The 23,001-nt window shown below is 38.9% G+C and overlaps 1 protein-coding gene across 2 annotated transcripts in view; it reads right to left on the reverse strand.

Annotated features, from left to right (window-relative positions):
- Positions 1–14,470: 14,470 nt before the first annotated feature.
- Positions 14,471–23,001, reverse strand: part of LOC122789744 (ubiquitin carboxyl-terminal hydrolase 12) — a 902,204-nt gene continuing 893,673 nt past the window's right edge. For both annotated transcript variants that reach the window (XM_044057179.1, XM_044057180.1), the window contains exon 9: positions 14,471–15,347. In XM_044057179.1, the coding sequence (XP_043913114.1) occupies positions 15,246–15,347 (102 nt within the window). In that variant the 3' untranslated portion in view covers positions 14,471–15,245. The remainder of the gene's footprint in view (positions 15,348–23,001) is intronic.

Below are 23,001 nucleotides of genomic sequence, written 5' to 3' on the forward strand. Positions count from 1 at the left end.
TCATTATTTTGAAGGAGACTTCTTTGTGGTCTGACATACCAGAGATGACACGGGATGGGGTGGGAGCTGCAGCATTTTCTCATATTAGTAAGTACCAAGTCCAATATTTTTGTACCTTTAGTAGGAGTATGAACTAACTGGTCAAGGTTGTTTGTGTTTACAAAGTCTAGGAATCTATGTACCTGCAAATTTGGAGTCATGTAGGATTCTGAGTTTATAGAGTGATAATTCAAGTCCCCATGAGCATGGTATTTGGTTGAAAGGTGAGTATCACCAATAGGTGTAAGTATGAGGCATGGATTTCATATGGCTTGCTAAAATATGGTATGAGACTTTGTCTACGGTAATCTGGATGTGGAGGAACTTCAGTGTGTCATCCTGTTTAACAAACCTAAAGGTATGCTTTTTAAAATTTTTTTTGAGATATGCTTGTTATTGATGTAGATTGAGTCATCTGCATCTTTAGTCTCTATCTGTACAATTGCTGGTCTAAATGTGTGGAAGGCACAGAGTCTTGCACTGCCTCCACCTTTAGTCCCTGTCTGTGCAGTAACTGGTCTAAATGGGTGGAAGGCATTGAAGTCTTGCACTGAGCGTACCCTCTGAAGCTTTAAACCATGTCTAGCTAACTGCACAGATTTCTCCGTTCTTCAAGTTGGGGATAGCTTGGTGGGAGTGGAGCTTCTTGTTTAGACTCCTGGCATTGAGCAGTAACACCCTTAGATTTCAATACGTTGGAACACTTGTCAATTTGTCACTGCCAAAGAGGCTCTATGGGGGAGGACAATGTTTTAGACAATTTTTGAAAGCCCAAATGGGATAGGTGCAGACCATCCTTGGTAAAGCAATTGGGTTTGTTAACAGGTTCTCCCATATTGACAAACATTGTACTCCCCTAAAATGACAGCAAAAACTCAGCTAATTATTAAAGTCAATCATAATCTGTTCGTATTGTGGCATCATCCTTGGAGAAAGTATAATGCTGCTCAATGATAGGCAAATACTGGCCTGTGGCACATATTCTGAGAGTTCCATAATGTCTCTCTTCATATAGAATAGGGAGGTACATCTCAGGTCATTTACACCTACATGGACTATGACCGAATCATACTGGTATTTGTAGTACAATGACTTCAGTTTATGTGTAACTTGGCTGATCCTGGCCTCTCACAGGCAACTGACCATTATTTTCTCCTTGTTCAGCCTGGTGAGTGGGGCATCAATATGTTGTACAGTAGAGTCTCCTATGACTAGAGTCCTGGGTAGTGTACTGCTTTGCCTTATGGGTTTGGTAGTTGAGGCTCCACTGGCTGTGGCTGTATGTGCAGTGTAAGGTGTTGTTTCTGTTGAGTGCTTTTAAGTTTATTGAGGATAATTTTTGCAGGTGAAATACCTGGGAGGTTTTTAGGGTTTGGAAAGATTGCATTCAAGTGTCTCAGCGTAAACAGGTCTATGTGTGCAGTGCATACTACATGTGGTGGTTGTAGCGTGTGTGTTTCTAATCACAAATTCTTATGCTTGTTTTTGTATGTGAGAGCTTTGATGCCAGAAACGTGTAGATGTATCTCTCACATACGGTATTTGTTTCTTTGAGGATTAAATGTTTGTCAATGAACATTAGACAATTAGTATATTCCCTCAATATATCCATATCCACCAAACTGGCTATGGAGAAATCGGGAGTGGCACATTCTTTACATATTTGGCCACTGCTTGAACAATCAGAGAGAGAGAGAGAGCAGAAGATGGAAGAATTAAGGTTGACCAAAAAAAAAAAAAACAAGAAAGACAGGAATACTATGCATTCATTTTATGTTAAATCTAAAACGCATTAACAAAGTACAGTTGTGTGTCTATTTATCATAAATGTAGATGTTTAGGTGTCTTCACTGATGTAGCAATAGCCTTTGGGATTTCTTGCCAGGTAAGCCCTTGGTTGGTTCGAATACCAGAGACTTTATCCCTTCCACAGGGGCTGGAGGACATCCTCCCTTCTGACATCAAGGTGTTCTTTGATAAAGGATGGTCAGCCAGTGCTATTTCCTCAGGTCTTTTTTTTCCCCCCAGGATCTGAGTCCTACATTCATTGCCAATGACTAACCCATAAGGGAATAATGTGGCTGGCACGCACCCCAACCCAGGCATACTAGATGGCATGGAGAGAGTGAATAGTTACTGCAACAGTTGAACATCTACATTTATGGTTAAGTAGATAAACAACTGTACTGTGCTCATTGTACTTCATTGTTACAGTAATAGCCTTTGGGATGATTCCCAGAGTTGTGTGGAAAGGGTGAGGTAGAAAAATGAGATCCTGCAGGACAGAAGAAGCCAAATTGTAGTTTTTGAAGAAATCTGCACTGAGGACTAGGTGACTGCCTGCAATATGACTTGGGTGTACAGCTCTCTGGTGAAGGCTGCAGGAGTTGCTGTAGCCCTGGTGGAATGAGTCCTAATATGATCAGGCACCGTCATTCTATGGTGCTTGTAGCAGAAGGCAATGCTGCTAGAGATCCACTCTGAAATAGTCTTGTCTACTGACAGGTATTCCTTGATTTTTTCAAATGCTATTAAAAGTTGGTCAGATTCCATATGTTTTTAGTTTTGTCCAAGTTGAATCTAACCTGTCTGTGGACATCCAAGGAATGCAGGGATCCCACTCTTTGTTTTGTGAGTCAGGAAAGAATACAAACAAGTAGACAGCTTGACAGAGAGAGGGTTCAGAAACTACTATGGTCATAAAAGAAGGGCTGGTTTGCAGGAAGACCCATTTTTATGGAAGATTAGGGAGGGTTCCTTACATGAGTGCTTTTAGTTCTGAAATTCTTCAAGCTGAAGTGACACCCACCAAGTGGACAGTTTTCAAGGTGGTGAACTTGAGGTTAACAGAGGCGGCAGGCTTAAATGGCTGCAAGGTCAGCTTTTGTAGTACAACATTCAGGTCCTGGGGGGATAAATGACAACCTCCACACTCTGTTTTTTTTTAAAACAAGAAGCATTTTTATTGAATTATGACTTACAACACAGCCAATCACACATTTATATAAATGAAAATAAACCATACCATCATACTTTCAGTTGCAAACATTATACAGCACATATAATCTTCTATACAGTCATTGTCAATTGAACATTACATAGGTCATTCAATTTCTGCATTACCTTAAACCTCATTACTCCTCCAAAACATTATTCTGCATGTACTATTCCCAATTTTTCTATATAATTTCCTCCTACCTTATTCTAAAGATCTCACTTCCAGTTAGGTTATCTCTGTCACTGTATTCACTACTTCTAGTACAGTTGGTTTAGACTTTGATTTCCATTTTTTAGTAACTGTTTTTTTTGAAGGCACCAGAATTAAATTCAGCAAGGCCTTACTATGTCTACGCAATTTTAATTTTGTATCACAGCTCAAAAAAAAAAAAAAAAAAATTCCTTAGTTACAAAATTTGCTCAACAAGAATTTCTGGCAGAGTATTCTTCAGGGACTTCTTAAAGTCTGCCAACTAATTACACTCCCAAAAAATATTAAAACAAAGAGTTAGAAGGTCACACTGAAAAAACAATCAGAAAAAGACTAAATGAAAATTCCAGCTAAGCTCGAACTTCCAATGACTGACCTCCTGTAACAGAGGCACATGGGATAAATACAATAAAGACAAACCCCACTACCTACGGATATGCATATTTTGGCCTTGTTATGCCCTCATCAGCATAGTATAAGCACAGTGTTTTACTAAGCATAAGAAACACAGGGTTGTTATACCCAGCTGATGTCCATTATCATTAGGGTGACTGCAAAATATCCCAAATAACAAATTATAAACAAAGAGTTAGAAGGTCACACTGAAAAAAAAATCAAAGACTAAATGAAAACTCCAGCCAAGCTCGAACTTCCAATGAGTGACCTCCCAAACCTCGTGTAACAGAGGCACATGGGATATATGCAAATTACCCTAATTGGCCTGATATTGTCCATTAAAACGACTTCAAATGTAAAAGTCATGGGCAATCAGAATAGCCATATAGCTGAAACACCTGATGTTCATAAGGGTCATTTGCATATATCCCATGTGCCTCTGTTACAGGAGGCTTGGGAGGTCACTCATTGGAAGTTCGAGCTTGGCTGGAGTTTTCATTTACTCCCAAAAAATATGTTTTCAATTACTTCTTTGCCATCACGCCTCCAACATTTAAAATCTACCTGAGGAAAAATTCTTTGTAGTCTGCTTGGGATATAAAAATACCAATGCAAACACTTCCAAGCAAAAATCCTAAACCTTCTATACGTTGTTACATATTTGGGAGCTATACATATATCCTCCCATCGTTTCTTTGTGCATTGCTTATCCAATCTCTCTTCCCAATCCTTTTTAACCTCCTCTGATTAATTCCTATAATTATCATGCAATATTTTATACACCCTACTAATTATCCCTATTTTAACAGCAGCTACTGTTCTAGAGTCTACAAAAGCTCTACCAGTGCTGGTTTTTCACTTAAGATCCCCCTGTTCCTTTCACTTTGCCTATACTCTGATATCAGTCCTTGATAAGGAAGGCAATCTCTAGCCTGCAGTCCAAATGTATTCTTGGCCTCTTACCATTATATTACTTTTTTCTCTGGTAAATTCCAGACCCCTCCTGTGTATTCTTTGTAACCCTAATTGCAGTAATTCCTATTGACAAAATCTCCTTTCTACATTACTATGTAAGCTTAGTTCTTAGCATACTTTCTGCTACTTTATGAATATAATAGTATGTATGGTTATAGTTATTCTCCTTAAGGATCTGCATCCAAAATCTCAGTCTATCCTTATTTCTTGAGCTTTCCCCTGTCTTGCCATCATCCCTTTCCACTTTGACTTATAGCTTTCCACTTGAGCTATGTATAGGATTCTTAATTGTGTAGCTCGGGTAATCTGAAATCACCATGTTCTTTTGGAAGGACCAACTTATCCCACTCGAATCTTGCCCTCTTCCCTTCTCAGATAAAATCCTTCAACTCTTTAACTGCTATCCACAACTTCTCCTCTGGTTGATAGAAACATGCCTGACTTGTGCAAAAAATAAACGGACTTAAACAATTTTGAATGCTTGTATCTTGCTATTCATAAAACAGAGCTTCCAGTTTCTCAGCTTTTGTATTAGCCTTTTTAGTCTCTTCCCACATATCCCTTAGCTGCCATAAGAAAATCATTTTCACCCATACTCCTAAGTACTTAATTTTGTCATGTCCCCATATATATATATATATATATATATATATATATATATATATATATATATATATATAGGTATTCCTAAATCGATTTATGTGTGGGTACATAGTTTATAGCTATTGCATTTGTTTTATCTTCATTAATTCTGTATCACAAAAAGAGTCTCAGAATGTTCCAGAACACTGAAATATCCTTTTTCTGGTTTTATCAGCTAAAAAATATTATCATCTGCAAATAAAGACTTGTCTTGATTACCATACCAATTATATCCTTGAATTTCTGAGTCCTTATTTTCTTTCCCAATGGTTTTAAATAAAACACAAATAAAATAAATTGAAATACAACACTCCTGTCTGGTTCTCTGTTCATACAGAACTTATCAGAGGTACCACCACCCCCTTCAATTTTCACCTCCAATCCTTCATATACCCTACTCATAAAATCACAGCTTACTGGGTTGAATGCTTTCTTTGCATCAAGAAGCACCAACAACAGTGGAATATTTTTATATTCTACTCCCTGTGTATTATCATTGCTCTGTTAATGTTGTCAAATGTTTGCCTCTCATCCATAAAATCACACTGAGCCATATCTATCAATGTTTGCATCACCTTTGTCATTCTTTTAGTCATTATAGACAAACACTTTATAATCATAGTTTAGAATCTAAATGGACTATATAAAGCTGGATCTGATAGGTCTTTACCATCTTTAGGTATTACAGCCATCACAGCTTTCTTCCAGGATGTTGGTACTTCTCCTCCATTTAAAGTACTGTTAAAGAAAACCTTCCAGATCTTTATCATTTTCTTCCTCCTAGCTTCCAGACTTCCAAGGGAATACCATCTATACCTGTAGAATTTCCTATAGATTGGTTATACATCACCATTTTTATCTCATCTCTTTGTATCCTAATGGTTAATAATTGAGCCTCATCTACCTATAACCATGGCATATTTAACATTTTCATTTGTACTTTTTCCTTGATTTCCATATTTCTCTGCTTTATACAGATTTTCATAAAATTTCTAAAATATTTCTAATACCTCTATAGGATCCCCGGTTATTTTCCTTGTTATAGGCTCCCTAAGCTTGAAAATACCCCTTTCTATTTTCTGCTGCCTGAGCAGTTGTGCTAAAAGCTTTTGTACTCTGGAGTTAGTATAAAATAGGAATTGCTTCACAACAATGACTCTAACTTCATGTATATTACCCAGGTGGTCCATTATTTTCTCTTAAGCACTCTACAGTTGTGCATCTTCTTGTTCTGTGAGATACCCCCTATTCTGAAATATTGTATTCTTTGTCAGTTTCTCTAAATAAATGTTACTTCTTAACCATATCTCTTTTTTATTTCTATCATATTTTTAAACTTCACTTTCATTTTCTGAAGAACTGGATATCTTCCCCAATAACGCCCGAACAGTTTTCACTACCTATTCCTTAACTTCTTCTATGTTTAACAGATAGGTCATGGGTGGGGGTAGCACCAGTGTCTCATTTTTATTTCACTACTCTGCATTTTTATTTTAGTTATTATTGGTGCATGCTCTGAAATAGCTATTGGATGTCAACATTTTCAATTAAATGCACACGTTCATAAGAAATATAATTTTGGTCTAGCCTAGCCCAGTTTTTGTACTTTGGGGAATATGTAAATTCCTAGTACTTAATTCACATCTTCCATACCAAATATTTTTATAAATTTCTTCAAAAATCTACCCTCTTTTGTTATAGCTTCCCTTCTACCCAGATACATCCTCATTGTTGCAAATCAAATTCCAGTCCCCATTTAGAAGTAATATTCTCTACTGAAAGCTATGTTATTTCTCCCAGAATTTTCTTAAGCTCATTGCAACAGTTTTGGGTGGAATAGAAATATATGCCACTGTAATCCTTCTCCCTTGCCAGTAGCCCCTTACTAATACAAAGCTGCCATCATTATCTCCCCCTCTTCTATCACTGTTGGAGCTCCTCTAGTAATTAATATAAGTACTTCCCTTTTCCTTTGCCCCAGATATTCCGCTGAATAACCATTCTGAAATCTTTTATCAAATTCAAATGCTCAATTATTTCCAAATGTATTTTCTGTAGCATAGATATTTGCACTCTGCATTTCTTAATATACTTCACTACTCCTCCTTTTTTGTATATACCTGTGAAACCATTCACGTTTAAAAATAATATGGGAAGTGATGCCATTATAAGTTATTACCACCTGTTATGTTATAACAGCTTTTTTAAATGCCTAGTTTCAGCTTTTGTGTTACATAAATACACTAATGTTTGGCAGGTTAATCTTTTATATATTTGTTTTGCTGTCGTATCCACCTGAAACTATCTGACATCTTAAAAGTCTTTTCGTTTTAATGAAAATCCTCAACCCCCCAAAACACCACTATAATCTACTAACTTAATGCAAACACACAAATCTGTGCACACCTTCAAATAATAAAGTTTAACCCTCTTAAAAGGAACAATTGTCGCAGACTGAAAGCTTCACTCACCTTAACCTATAATCAAGGTTAGCTATGATAATATGCAAGGTACAGCCTGTGCTTCTTTGTTCTACTTAAATTATATGTCTGTTTCTGTCTTATCTACATTCCTCTCCCAATTGTAGAAAACTTGAATGCTTTCAGAATACTTTTTTCTTTCAAAGGCTAAACAATGTTTTTTTGTTTTTATTGCCCTCTTATCAGACTGTCTTCACAGAAACATGAGAACATGATACACAGCTGTATTCAACTACAAGCTTCTCAGGTTGCACTGTGAACATTTATTTGCTAAAGGAAGACTTTTCTTTATATTCAATGTTCTTTTATTTATTTCCTTCCACTTAAAACTTGTTAGATCAAGCCAAGGACCTTAATTCAGTCATTCGCCTATGCAAAGGTAAGAAAAAGGATATCAGTTTTACTTGTATCACGCTCTGTACAGTTTTACAACCTGTTTCTCACCTCAACAACCTAAGATTACAGCCTATTATTTTAAACATCCTTTTGTCCAGGCTTTCTACTCTTTTATACTGAAGTGCCTACATTTCTTAAAACTAAGCAAGAATTAATGAAAGAAAGAATGGAAAAAATGTCACGTGTTTACTTTAGTATTCCTATAAACACACAAAGATAACTAAAAATGCTTTACTATGTAACATGCAGTATATGACACATTTTATAAAAAGGGCAAAAACTTTTACTTACAGTTAACTCTTTTCTTCCCCTTCTCCTCTCCTTAATGTTCTTCCAAACATTAACATGAAGTAGGTCATATGCTTTGGAGTCCCCTACAAGTTTAAAAAAGTCAAAAAAGTCCTATATTTCCTGGTTTCTTGTACTGCCACATTTCACCATTGTGATTGATGCTTCGTAATCCCACATTTATTCATTAATTTCCCAGTTTTTGGTTTACTTCCTGTTGATCTCCATCTTCAAACTCCAGTCTCTAGTTCATTTCCAAAGTACTCCTGGTTCTTCTCTAGTCAACTCATGTGCTTTTCTCTCTCAAGCATTTTCATTTGGAACACTGCAAAAGGTTTCACTGGCATAGTATCTCAATGTCCTTTATTATCAGAATATGAACCCTTCTGTTTTGTAGGCCACTTTTTGTTAGATGAATGTTTGTACTTCATCTTTAGCAAGTTCTGCATCAAATAATTACTTTGACCCTCCAAGAAAAAAAAATATTCTGAAGAGAGCTGGATACAGCAGCTTCAATCTCACACCTGCCTCTCGACATTCCCTGATTGCTGGAATAAGTTTACTCCTCCTTTTCTGGTGTACAGTGTGTAATTATTTTCCAGAACCACTCTACTGTCTCTAACTTTTAGTATTTTGTCTTTCTGCCATAGTTTTGTCAGAATCGACTCTTTCTACTTGTAGGATTGTATTTTTACTATCAGAGGTTTGGGCTGCTTTCTCAAGGGCAGCTTTGTAGCATACACACAATGTGTCCTTTCAATTAACAACTCCTGCTGTGGAATACTAGTCCAGTTGCTTATTTATTCTTTCATAAAATTAATACAGTCTGTTCTTTCCAGTTTCTCTGGTTCAGCAAAAATCTCAGGTTTTCCCTATGTGCTCTGTCCTCTAATTCTACAATTTGTTTGAAAAACCTCTTCTTGAACAGTCATACTCAGCCAGATTTTTTCTTCATTTCAACCGCTGATGTTTGCAGTTTTATTAGCTTCTTCCATTTTTCCAGTCTTATTTCAGTTGATACACTCCATTATTTAATTTATTTTAATCAGCTCTGAGAACGTTTTACTTATTTTTTTTCACCTAAATTACTGGAAGTCATGTCTTGCACCAAAGCTGGAGCTTGAAGTGCATTTTGCTGAACAGCTGCAGGATTCTTCCCCGTCAGTGTTTTCTCCTCACTTTTTGTCATTAATTTTCTTTAAGGTTCTCTAACTTTCTTCTTTGCTGACATCCAGGCAGTACACTTACTAGCCAGTAACTGAAATTTTCTCAAAAACATAACTTCGTGGCTCTCTTTTCTGAGTTTATATTTAGTTCACACCGGAAGAGTTGAAAATGATGCTGTTACTCAGTGTGCAGCCAAATTAGAAGTCAAGATGAATGATGACCTTGAGAAATTGCATAAGGGTGTGATGAGAAAAGAGAGGTGGGTGCATAGGCAGGCAGGACAAAATGGCAGAAGCATGTGTTTTTAATACAGGAGACAGACAGTCCTTTTCAGTAGAATGCTGTAAGGTAACATAAGATGAGGGATTACCGAGCTTGAAGGGTTGTCACCCCTTTGCCCAGCACTAGTGGGAGAATCTTTTCCATTTTTAGGTGTATCACTTCCAGCTGCTGGTCATCTAGCCTTTTTGAGAATTAGTAAGACATCCATGTTAAAAATCTGTTTGCAAGGTATGAGAATCATTATCTACCCTGTCAGCCTCAAAGTCTTCAAGTGGCGGTGTGTGGTAGTTACACTATTCTGACTGAGGAGATCCACTTTCAGTGGTAGCACCTAAGGTCTTTCCTTGGCTATGCTGTGCAGCACAGAGAACAAGTGATGCCTGGCCCAGAATGGTGCTACCAGGATCATCCTTGGCCCATCCTCCCTGATCTTTTGAAGTACCCTGGAAATATGGGCTACTACAGAAAAAGCATACAGAAAATACCTACCCAGGGAAAGAGAAAGCATCTGCGCTCCAAGCTCTGCGAGTTGGGCCCCTTGAGCAAAATTTCTTGAGCTGCCTGTTCTCCTTTGAGGCAAACAGCTCTACCCCACTTCTTTGGGTGTTTTTGGAATAATCATCTTATCATTAATTCATGTGGGTCTATCACTGATCTGCCAAGGTGGTCTACCATCTTGTTTTCTGTTCCTTGGAGGTACTATGGGAGAAGATACTATTCCATCTACTCTGACATGTCCTGAAGATGCATGGTCATTCAGCACAGAGGTAGAAGCACGCATCTCCCTTTTTTGTTGCTATACCACACAACCATGTTGGTGTTTTGTCTACCAACAGAGTGCCAGGTGATCAGATTTTTTTTAAAATGTCATAAGACTTCTGTGTACAGCTATTACTTGTTTTAGACTGAAATGTTTTTTTTTTTTGAATAGCTTGCCCTACCTGCCTTGCACTCTCATTTCCCCTGAATAGACACCTGACACAAGGTCAAAGGAATCCTTAGCTATTATTTGTGGTCCTGCTTGTATAGTGGACGGAAGTCATGAGTTTAGGTTGTAAGCCTTCCACAAGAGTTTATTGTGGATAGAGGACAGAAAAGTACCTTGAAGTGCAATGGATGCTGGTAATGGTGCTGACACAAGACACTTTTCAGATATCACTGGATTTTTCTTATGTGCGGTGTGGCCATGTCCTAAGGCAGAAAGGCTCTCTGCATCTTGGAGTCCAACATTGTCCTTAGAAAGGTTACTCTGGAGGAGGTAAGGAGTTTGGTCTTTTTCACATTGATAGAAAATGCCAGACTGGTCAGGCAATACCATGTGTGTTTAGTTCCTCCACTCTGTTTGCTTGAATGAGGCAGCCAAGATGGTGGTAAATGTGGACACCTTCTGTACTGTAGAAGGCAATTACTGGAGCCAGACATTTAGTGAAAACTCTGTGAGCAACAATGCACACAAAAGATAATGAGCACTTCCCTGCCCTGAACCAAAGATATTTTCTGTGCTCCTTCGCAATGGAAAGAAAGAGGTAGCCATCCTTCAGATCTTGTTTTTGGGGGACCACTGGGAAAAGTTTATGTAAGGTAAGCATTTTGGATTTTGAGATAATCAGAAACTTGTTTAGCTTTGAAAGATCTAGAATGGGTCTCTAGGAATCTTCCTTTCTTAGTACAAGGAACTACCTGGAGTAGAAATGGTATCTCTTTTGAGGGGATATGTTTTATGGGGCCTTTGTCTAGCACAGCCTGCACTTGGACCTGTGCCTCTTGCAGATGGGCCAGAAGGAAGCTATCAGGATCACTCTTGGACCATTCTCCCTACCAAATGCCTGTGAACCTTGGGATACAGGAGAACTGCATCTTGCATCCTGACTGTATGATGTTGATAACTTACTTATGAGTAATATCTAGCCAAATATTCAGAAAAAGTGAGACACTGCCCCAAAGCTTCTGGTGGAACAAGGAGGGGCCTGAGTTGCCATGGGGAGTGGAACAGGGAGGTGGTTTATTGAGTCACAGCTGCTTCCTGCTGGGTCCCTGGTGCTGGAACCCTCTAGGCCTAATCTTAGGTTTATTGCCACCTTTCTGGCTGTATGTCTCTTCTGGTTTGACTGCTATTGCACTTTGGTTTAGAGGTTGGAAAGGACCATGTCTTAGAAGGGAAGTTACTACTAAATCTAGGTGGAGGGACTTGTAGAAAGTCCTTGACTGTCTGCATAGCTTTAGCCTTTTCCTCCAATCTCTTAAAACATGTTGAACCTGGTGTCCAAAGAGGAAGGCCTTGTCTAAAGGATCAACCAAGATTTCTGCTATAACACGATAGCTGCTCTCAACCAGGTACATCTTCTGATGACCAACCCCATGGCAGCTGCCTTGCTTGGTGCTTCTAAAACATCGAAAGTACACTTTAAAGAGCGTTTAGCAACCTAAGAGGTACTGTTGCATAGGCCTAACAATTCCTTTTAGACAGCCTTATCTTCTTCCCCCTCAAGTTTGATACATCTTGTCCAGGAAGCATTTCTGGCATGTAGCCATATGGTACTGACAATTTAAGGATCTCAGAGCCAGAATATCTGAAATACAGCCTTTTTATCAAACATATAGACAGTTCTACTCTCCTTATCATTTGGAAAGGGATTCTTAGAGGCATGGCCCTTGGCTTCTGAGCAGACCATCTCAGGCTCAGCTGCAAGATTCATGTTAAGTTGTTTGTGCGAGTCCAAGACTCTAAAGAACTCATTATGTATCCTGGAGACAGGAGGTTGGGATGTGTCTTGTATAACATCATTCGCCATCTCTAGAACTGGAGAAATAGACAGATGCTTATGCTCAGCCAGGACAAGAAACTTCATGGCTCTCTTCTTGGACTGACGATAATCTTGAGCTTCCCAGCTAAAAGACTCTCTCATTTTATGCAGTCTCTCCCCAAAGGATAAATATTCAAGTGATAAGGCAGAGGAAATAACATATTTTGACTCAAACATGTCATTCATATAACCCAGTAGAAACCTGGTCCACATATGCCAGGTCATCTTCATCTGAGTCATAGAAATCTGTCAATGTCTGAGGTGATGGACACTTTTTTCTTTTAACAGGAGAAGCTCCTGGTGAATGCTTTCTATCAGGGCACAGCTATCCAGTTCCCATAAAGTCCATTAGATCCTCACCTAACCTGACTAGTCCTGGGAGGCCTAGAGAAGTATGTTGGGACAAGCTGACAGCATCCTTATGTTCTGATTTGGGCCTAATTGTGGATGTCTTGTTAGGGACTGGTGCAGGCAGCTGGTGGGCAGTTGCAACCTGCATCCTGCTGCTGAGGTCTCCTCTTGGGCACTAGAGTGGGAAATACTATCCTCCACCTTCAGAGGTTCATAAGTGGGAGTCAGAAGCTGGTGCCTGCCTAGTTGCTCCAGACCTATTTGATGCTCTGGAAATCTCAGCCCTCCCTAGGGATCTCACTAGAGATCAAGGCAGCAGTCACTGGAGAGGGGAAAGCAAAGGTGCCTCTCCTCCTTCAACAATTTTGAGTCTGGGGGGATCTCTCCAAAACAAAGACATTATCATCATACTCCTATCTTCAGACACTTTTTCCTCTTGTGAGGGAGATCAGCAGCATGGCTGACTGGCAGGTACTATGGTGTGCAAAAGCAATGAATGCTCTTTGTCCATTTTTTTTTCCCTAAATGGTTCTGTATGGATTCAGCCCTACTATTATTAGTTCTACTATTAAAGAAAGCACACTGGAATAACTGGGCACATCGTGCTCTGGGCCCGAGGGAAAACACAGAGAGTGGAAGTCCTGGTGGGAGATTTGCTTTCCACACTCTAGGCAGACAGAAAACAATTGTTCCTCAATGGGGCATTCATCTTTTAATGCATTACCGTTTTCTTAAGACAGACATACTGACAATACTGGTTGTTCAGGCTCTGATGACAAAAACAAACTGAGGTTATGGTGCTGGGTGACAGCCCTTTATCCTAAGACATCCTGATGTCAAATGGGAGGGTGTACACTGGCCCTTGGGGGAAGAGATCAAGTCTCTGGTATTTGAACCAGCCAAGGGTTTCTATGGTAGGAAATCCCAAGGGTTATTACTGCAAAGAAGCATGGTTAACATCACACTGATATAATATCACATCACAAACGGAAATTATGTAATCAACTTACTATTTTAATGTATTTGCGTTTGTTAACCACTGTGTAGCACTGATCCACAGAGACCCTTTTCCAGGAGCACTGTCTGGTTAACTGACTTGTTCAGAACCACACAGCAGGGAAATGAAAACTGAGGGAATCAAACCCTAGACAACAGGAAATAGCTCTTCAGCATCTTACTGCCTTAATCCTCTGCACAGATAGGCCATCCTAGGAAACAATCTCTCACAATATGCATCACATAAGGAAATATGTAGCATAAAAGCATACTTAAACTAGTAATCAACATGAACTTTTGTCAGTCATTTAAAAAATGTAAATCTTACACAGTATAGAGAGATAGTGCTGACCAATTTAGCTGCAGTACCAGTTTACTGCCCCGAAGGACAGACTGTAGGGCCAGTATTTTTGGTGGACTGTAGAATGATATGAAAATGTAAAATGTTAAAATTCAATTCTTCATTTATTAATATACATATTTAATTTATGTTCCAAACTGTTATGTGAGCCACTTTCAAACACAAATGTCAGTTTATTATTCTCTGTGATGCTGCTGAACTTCAAAAACATTTCCTTGCCTTCCTAGGTCCTACAAAAAACAATAATGAATAAATGAAAAAGTAACCTAAATGCTAACTGAAAAAAGTGAGTGTTATGTTTAATCAACCTTTTTGTGGCAGTACTCTTGACCAGAATCAGCATAACCTCCTTTAAATCAGACATTCAAAAATTTTGATAATACAGACTCAAATACATTCCTTCTATGTGCTGTTACATGAAAGGTATCAGTGTTTAGCCTCCTGAAACACAATGAAGCATTAGTGCATTAAAACAAGGAACAGTATAGCTATTCCCATAAATTCAGACTTTGTCTTCAAAGTAAAAAAAAAAAAAAAACATGTTTAAAGAATCTGCACTGACAGCAAAACCATGATTTAAATAAAGAAGACTAACAGAAAATATGTCTTATAAAGCAGCCAATTCTTTCCTTTCAACAAGGAGTTCCTTAGTCTGGAAGACTACGTGACACACGATATAGTCAGCAACACATCTTTTTCTTGGCTGGCACTTTGCAACAGTCTACAAGAAGTTTGTTCAGTTATCCTTATATCGCCCTGCAATGTTTTTCTCTTTGTCCTGGAGTGCTCAGACATTTTCAGCTGTTTGAAGATTTGCTCAAAAATTCCATAAAGTGGTCCTTTTCTCAGCTTTTTGCCCCTCAATCTCTTGACTGGTAGAAAAGAATGTATCCAGATTCAGAATTCTTAGAGATGTCTGATGTTAAACCATAAAATTCTTCAATGGCCTGTGCATCAATTTTCTGAAAAACAGTCAAAACACAAAATCCAGCAACGCTTGAAATCAAAGAAATCACACATTTTAAGCATACACTGAATGAATAATTAACAAAATTAGCATCTCAGCTTGACAAGCAAGCAGAAAGAGAGTAAGTGTGATATCAGCCAGCATAACAAATATTTATCAGTACCAAGTACTGACCTGTATGAGGGTAAGAAGGGGGTGAAATAAAGTTAAATTATTAGTGGCATACAGCATTACCGAGGCAGCTCATCTGCCAATGTACTCCAGAATAAGCCACTACTGTTGCAAAAGTGCTATTTATACACTTTTCTGTGCTTGATTACAATATTTCTTTCTGCAACTCCACGACTAAGCAAAACCCTGTGCCTTTATTCTTGACTTAATATGCATTTCTGATTGCCTTGCATTTATGCATTAGTTGTATGTGCCTTCTTTACCACATTTAAACACTATACTGCCTAACTATAATACCAAATGTTGTACTTCAAAAACATGTATCAATTAAAAATACGTGGTGCTGTTACAATTATGCACTTTATAATTAAATTACATGAGCTCTGCAAGTCTGTTTGCACTTGAACATTAAAATGTTTTCAGCAGAATGGCAAGACAGAAACTATGCATTGTAAAATTTAACATGCTTAACTTTTGCACAGTTTCATCAAGTTAAATCACTATGAAACAAAGTGGAGACATCATACAAACCATCTACAGTCATAACTCATACAGCAAACAAATTCCTGACCCTGGACATGTCAGACACCAACATTAACTACACTGCCTTCTTTTAAAGTAAGAGCAATGAACATGAATTCAAGAGGCAAGGAGGGAGGGTTGGTTGCCCTAAACAAAGAATTTGAACTGAATTTGGAACTGGAAGAGGGTGACCCTTGAACACAAACATTGACTATATACTTGGGAAATAGGGATATGATACTGGAAATAAAGAAAAACATATATATATATATATATATATATATATATTCAGACAAATTAGACTGGTAATCAGAAACAAAAAACAATACCATGCAATTCTAAGGCATAACACTACAAACAGTGTACCCTTTAAACAATGAGCACAAATTTACAATTCAGGAAGGGAAAAGATTACACTAGACAACAAGAAATCTACAAAATAAATATGAATTCAGGCAGAGAGTGATCATGAACAGTGAGCAGTGAAAATGAATTCAGGAGATATGAGAGGCTGACGCGGGAACACAACCAATGACAAATTAGAGAGAAGGATGGAAACTTTTGTCAACAACAATATAATGGTGGAATAAAATGTATGTACATGTAATTTCCAATGAGCAATCTAGGTTATTTAGGAATAAATTATTCAGTGGATTTATTTTCCATTCAAAAATTAAAAAATAACTGGAAAGCAGTGCTTGGTAGTGCTGATTTGGTCAAGGTGGGTGGAAAAGAGGTAAATTTTATCAATAAAAAAGGCTGTAATTTTTTTGAAGAACTCAATAAACCAGCAGCATACAAAACTTCCCTGTTGGTATTGTAAGTACTGCTACTTCCCAGATGCCATACCTACAACACACCATGAAGGTGCATCATATGTTGATGATATATTCAGTTGTAGTAATACTTTTTTGGTTTATTTCGCTGGGTGTATTTCACGTGAGCAAAATTAGATGAATTCTTTGTCCAGCATCTCAGTTAAATATTGTAAAATCTGAGGAATATTTGGTACAAACGTGTCAATTCCTTGTTCCTGGTTCCAAGCACAGAATCTCTTCCATTTTTCTGCATTAGATTTTCTGGTACTGGGCCTCCTGGCCTCCAAGATAACATCCATTACAGCTTTGGAGAGTGGAGTGTTATGAATGGCTACATTATCCATCATGCTGCCAGATTTAAGGTACTGAAATGGCTGTGCAGGATCTGATTGTTTTGTTGGGTCAGTAAGTGTGAAGTTTGAGGCTATGTCCAGGCTGGTCCTTGAGACAAGTTCTTTAGGATTGGGTACCAGTGCTGGCGTGGCCAGTCTGGGGCAATCAGTATAATTTTTGGCTTCTCTTGTCTGACCTTTAGGAGTACCTTGGAGAGGAGAGGCAGTGGAGGAAAGGCATATACTGTTAGGTTTTTCCAGCTGAAGGATAGGGTATCCACTTTCCATGCTTGCTTGTGGTAAATCCTTGTGCAGAATTTCTGTAGTTGGCAGTTGTGAGGGGAGGCAAATAGATCTATGTCTGGGCATCCCCATTTCCTTGTTATCATGCTGAAGACTTGTGGATCCAGTTTCCACTCGTGGGGATCCATGAGCTTTCTGCTTAGTTCGTCTGCCACAGTATTTATTTTTCCTGGCAGGAATTGTGCTTGCAGGTGAACTTGATAAGTCAATGCTGTGTCCCACAAAGTCATGGCTTGTCTGCAGAGGGGGTAGGAATATGTGCCTCCCTGCTTGTTTATGTACCACATGACTGTAGTATTGTCCATCTTTATTAGTAGTTGTCCTGGATGAAGTAGATCCTTGAAAGCTGTCAGGGCATTCTGAACAGCTAGCATCTCTTTTTGATTGATATGAAGATGCATCTGGCTTGCGGGCCATATGCCCTGAATACATTTTCCTGCCATGTGGGCCCCCCAAGCATAATCTGATGCAACCGTTGTTAGTGTCTGCCTGGCTGTGGGTAAAGTGAATGGCTGTCCCTTGTTGTGGTGACAGGCCTGTGCCCACCATCGAAACTCCTGTTGCGGACAGGGAATGAGGGTAATTAATGTTTCCAGGCTGTGGCAATGTTGAGTCCAAACACTTTTTAGATACCATTGTAGTTTCCTCATATGCAGTCTGGCATATGGAATTAGCAGAATGCAGGATGCCATGAAGCCCAAAGCCTGCAGAATTTTTCTTGCAGATAACTGGGTCTTTGTTGCCAACATTTTGAATTAAGAAGTCAGTTGTCTTTGTTTGTCTGGCATGAGATAAGCCATCTGGGCAGTTGTATTTAAGCTTGCACCCAGGAATATTATCTCTTGAGAGGGTACTAGTTTTGATTTATTTTCGTTTACTGTGTACCCTAGGCAAATTAGTAATCTTTTTACAAACGCCAGATGCTGTAGTAGAATGTCGTTGTTCTCTGCTTGAATAAGGCAGTCGTCCAAGTAAGGATATATTTGAATTCCTCTTTGTCTGCAAAATGCAATTACTGGTGCCAGGCATTTGGTGAAGACCCTGGGCGCAGCAGATAAGCCAAAGGGCAGTGCAGAGAATTGGTAGTGCATTAAACCAGCTATGAATCTGAGGTATCTTCTGCAAGATTGTCTGATTGGGACATGCAGGTATGCCTCTTTTAGGTCCAAAGTAACGAGCCAAGCCTTCTTGCCCAGCATGGGCAGTAGCTGCTGCAGAGTCAACATTTTGAATTTTGGAATGTCCAGAAATGTGTTTAGAATAGACAGGTCCAGTATTGGTCTCCAGGCTTTGTCTTTTCTGGGCACCAGGAAAAGTCTCAAGTAAAATCCTTGTCCCTGCTCTTGTTGTGGTACTTGCTGAATGGCCTCATGTCCATGAGGGACTTGTTTTTGTGCCTCTGCCCATTGACTGTGTGGCAGGTCTGGCATACCTTTTGCTCTTGGCAGGGTGGGAAAGTGGAACCTGTAGCCCTGAGACACTATGTTCAAGACCCATTTGTCCTGAGTAATCATGTGCCAATTTGGTGAAAAAAGTGCTAGTTTTCCCCCCTAAGGGGGCTGCCAAAAGATAAGTGCTTGGTTCTGGCAGAAGAAAGTCATTGTGACTGTTTCCTGTATGGTTGTTATTTGTCCTCTCCGCTTTTGAATGTAGAAGCACCCCATTGTTTAGCCCTGTATGAGCCTTGGGGCTGGGATCTGCCTCTGGGGTGTCTGTATCTGCCTCTTTGTGGCCTGTCTGACACTGGAAAGGACCAATTATTTGTAGGCCAGTTCCTGCTAAATCTGGGTGGCTGTACCTGTAGGAAATCCTTAACTGTCTGCATGGATTTCACTTTATCCTCCATTTTCTTCAACACCTCTTCTGCTTTAACACCAAACAAAGTATCATGCTGTAATGGAGCAGCCAATAATTTTGCTTTAACATGATCAGGCAGATTCTGTTCCTTTAACCAAGCATGCCGTCTAATGACAGAACCCGTAACAGTGGCCCTGCATGAGGCCTCCAGTGAATCAAAACCACATTGCAAAGTATGCTTTCCCACTTGTTCAGCTGCATGCAATAAATCCTGCATTTCCTTGTTATCAGAACATTCAGAATTTGTCAACATTTTCTGTTTAAGCAGTGACATTAAGTATTGTTGATATTTAAGCATATGAAACTGACAATTTAAAGCCCTTACAGCCAAGGTAGCAGAAGTGTAAACTTATCTGTCCAGTGACCTAGAATCCCTATCAGAGGGGACAGGGTTTTTGGCAGTGGAAGCCTTGACCTCTTTGGGACCCTGAGATACAGTTTCTGGGTCAGCAGCAGGGTTTTTATATAGAATTTTATGAGAGTCTGGGACCCTGTAGTATCTGTCTGGCTTAGCAGGTGCAGGGGTTAAATAGTCAGGAGACAGGCTGGACTCTGAAAATACATCATCTACAATGTCTAGAACAGGTGGATTAGCAAGAGGTCTGTTCTGAGGTAGTAAAATATAATCTCCGAGCCTTGTCTTAGATTCTGAATAATCTTGGCTCTCCCAGTGAAAATGCTCCCTTCATGGTATGCAGGGTTTCCCCAAAAGCATAATCCTCAGGAGCAGAGGCTGAAGGAATAGATTCTTCAGCATCAGAATCCTCATAGGGAGGAAAAGAGTATCCCTGTTCAGAAGAGGAGTCAGAGGAAATTGAAACCTGATCAGAAGAGTCATATTCTGTCTCTTGCCTAGGCCTCTTATAAGGAGGGGGATGGGAACCCCTGATCAAAGTAATTAGGTCTTCAGCCATTTTAAGCATCTGTTTCTTAGGTATGGAAGTCTGTCCAGGAGAATACTGTACTGGTTTCTTTGTCTTTAGAGCTGTTTTAGTCTTTGAAGCTGAGGTAGGCTTGACATATAATTGTGTAGGTCTGAAAACACCCTCAGAAGCCGATGCCTGCTCAGCGGCTCCGGACCCATCTGAGGGAATAGTTTCCGAGGGTCCAATATCTTGAGTATCCAGAGGCCTAGTCGGCTCCACATGGGAGTCGGTAGCGGCCTGTGGCTCTGAGGTAGCGGGCGTCAGGGGCTGCGAAAGCACCTCACTGAGAACTGGCGACTGGCCTAGCGGGGGCCTCGTCGTCGGTTTTGGACCTCGGATGCCTGTCCTTTTCCTTTTCCTTGCGCTTTTGTAAACTTCGGTCGTCGGCTGTTCCAACGGCATTATATAATTAAAATTTCGGCCAAAGTAATGAAAGGCAAAATCGTACCAACGCTTAATAGTGCGTTGGTTAAATCTAGCACAAAACTGACAGCTAGCCACGTTGTGATTAGGGCCTAGGCAAGGAATACAGTAAGAATGAATATCCTTATGAGGTATTTGCTTCCCACAAGAAATACAATTGTTAACTTTTTCTGACATCGGTCTGGAGCAAGAAAAAGTTTCCCCAAAGGGGTACTTAGCTTTAATGAAGACTTCGGTTCTAAAATTCGATTTTGAAACTCTCAGGAGTCAGTTGACGGCACTTGCAAACTGCTTTTGCTTCAGGCACCTCGCGGCAAGAAAGACTGAAGAAAATGGCATCAGCTGCATCTTTTATACCCCTGGCGCACTGACATCAGGGAAGAGGCGAAAGCAACCGACGCCAGACCAAGACTTTGGAATTCAGGCTGACTGTGGGTAGCCTGCCAGCAGGATAACCTAAGAGTAATGACTGCAACAGTGAAACACGATGAACATCACCAACAATGCTTTGTTTAAACATTCTATCCAATCTACTGGCTTAAAAAATTAGTATTTACAGTAACAGAACAACTCACTTCTGATCCTAGGAGACTTGGAGCGTAAACTGGAAGTACGAGAACTTTACTGACAGTTACTGCTTGGAGCTAATCACCCACATGGTTAAACTATCAAATTTGCATTAAACACCATCTTAAATTTACAGCACTATAATTTTAACAGCCACCAGTAACTACATTAAATTAGAGTTCCTCTTATTTAGTTTTACTATGTGTCAGTAAAGAATGATTTCAAGTTTAGTTTGTGCATCAACACATCTGACTGCTTTCGAAAAACTATTTTATTGGATAATCATGGCACATCACTCTCACTGTTGGTTACTTAATTGCTTGTGTCTAGATGTGATAGTATTTGCTCTGAAGAACTCGTTATAATTTGGAAACAAAAGAGATGAAAGGGATTAGTGTTTTATTAACATGTTTCTACTGCTTCCTAAAGGTGTGATTTTTATTAGTAGTTTTAGTTCTTAAAAACATTTTCTGGTTTATTTTTCATATATTTTTTTTAATTTTCATATTTCTAGATCGATAGGTAAACAGCAGGATAGTATTCAATTAACATACTTCACACTTCATTTCCTTTCAGAAGGATGTTGCCAGTTAATAAGAAGTATATCAGTAATATTCAGGGACACTGAATTTTGTTTTTTAAAGAAAAAGGTGAACTCTGGGAATTATACCCATGATTTTTAAATATAAATTTGAGTCATTATGGTGATGTCATCACAACTTTCATCTACATCAATATATATTGAAAATTAAAACAAATTCTAAGCAGACAACACCCAATAATGCAAGCTGGCAGTATTACGAATAATAAACATGAGCAGAACTGCATCATGTAGTAAACTGGTTCTATAGCTTACATTGTCAAATTCTGTGAAAATGTCATGATTTTTCAATTCTCAGACAGTTAAAAACAGTGATTTATTTGTATTTTCTCCTGGGGGAAAAAGTATGAAAATATGTGTTCCTGATGTTCAATATTTTTCAAGTAACCATGAAGGTTTGGTTATCAATAACTATGATGTCAGGCTTTCTGTCAATGATAGGTAGACCTTTAGGACTTCACCTGCTACATAGCTTTTACTTAAATCAGCTGTGGATAAGAATAATCAAGGAGTTAATGTGGCAATGGTACCAGATGTTCAAAGAGCCACAGTTTAACTTCATTTTTTCAAACTGTGTCTGATTTGTTTGGCATAGACAATAGAAACGAAGCTGCAGGTGATCAACGAGATATGGTACCCCTGGAACATTAAAACAACTACAGCAGCAAAAAATGTTTAAGTTCAAATTTTTTTTGACAACTTATTTTTGTAAAATGCCCTGCAGGGTTTATGTCTGTATAAAGTTGCAAACAATATTTGCACTTCATACTCTACTTTGTTCTGAGTTTTCAGCCCTTTCGACAAAGTTGGATTACAACTCATTGAAATTTTGATGAGACATAATGATACACAGATGCAAGGTGTATGCACTGAGGTGAAGAAATTAAAACAATGGGGTTACATGTTAATGTTTTAGCAATGTTAAGCACAGATGTAAACAGGCTTTATGATGTACTGAGAAGCATGAAGCTACTCTCAAACAGAAGTCTTAACCTTTAGCAAAGGATAAATTGGAATATAAAAATGGTAAATTATACTCAATTTCACAAAAGCATAAACCTGCACTATCAAATGGAGAACCTCTGTCCAATCCTCATGCAGACTATATTTATATTTAAGATGATGAAAG

The sequence above is a fragment of the Protopterus annectens genome, chromosome 15.part0 (assembly GCF_019279795.1).
Source record: "Protopterus annectens isolate FY-2018-M chromosome 15.part0, PAN1.0, whole genome shotgun sequence".
Taxonomy (NCBI): Eukaryota; Metazoa; Chordata; order Ceratodontiformes; family Protopteridae; genus Protopterus; species Protopterus annectens.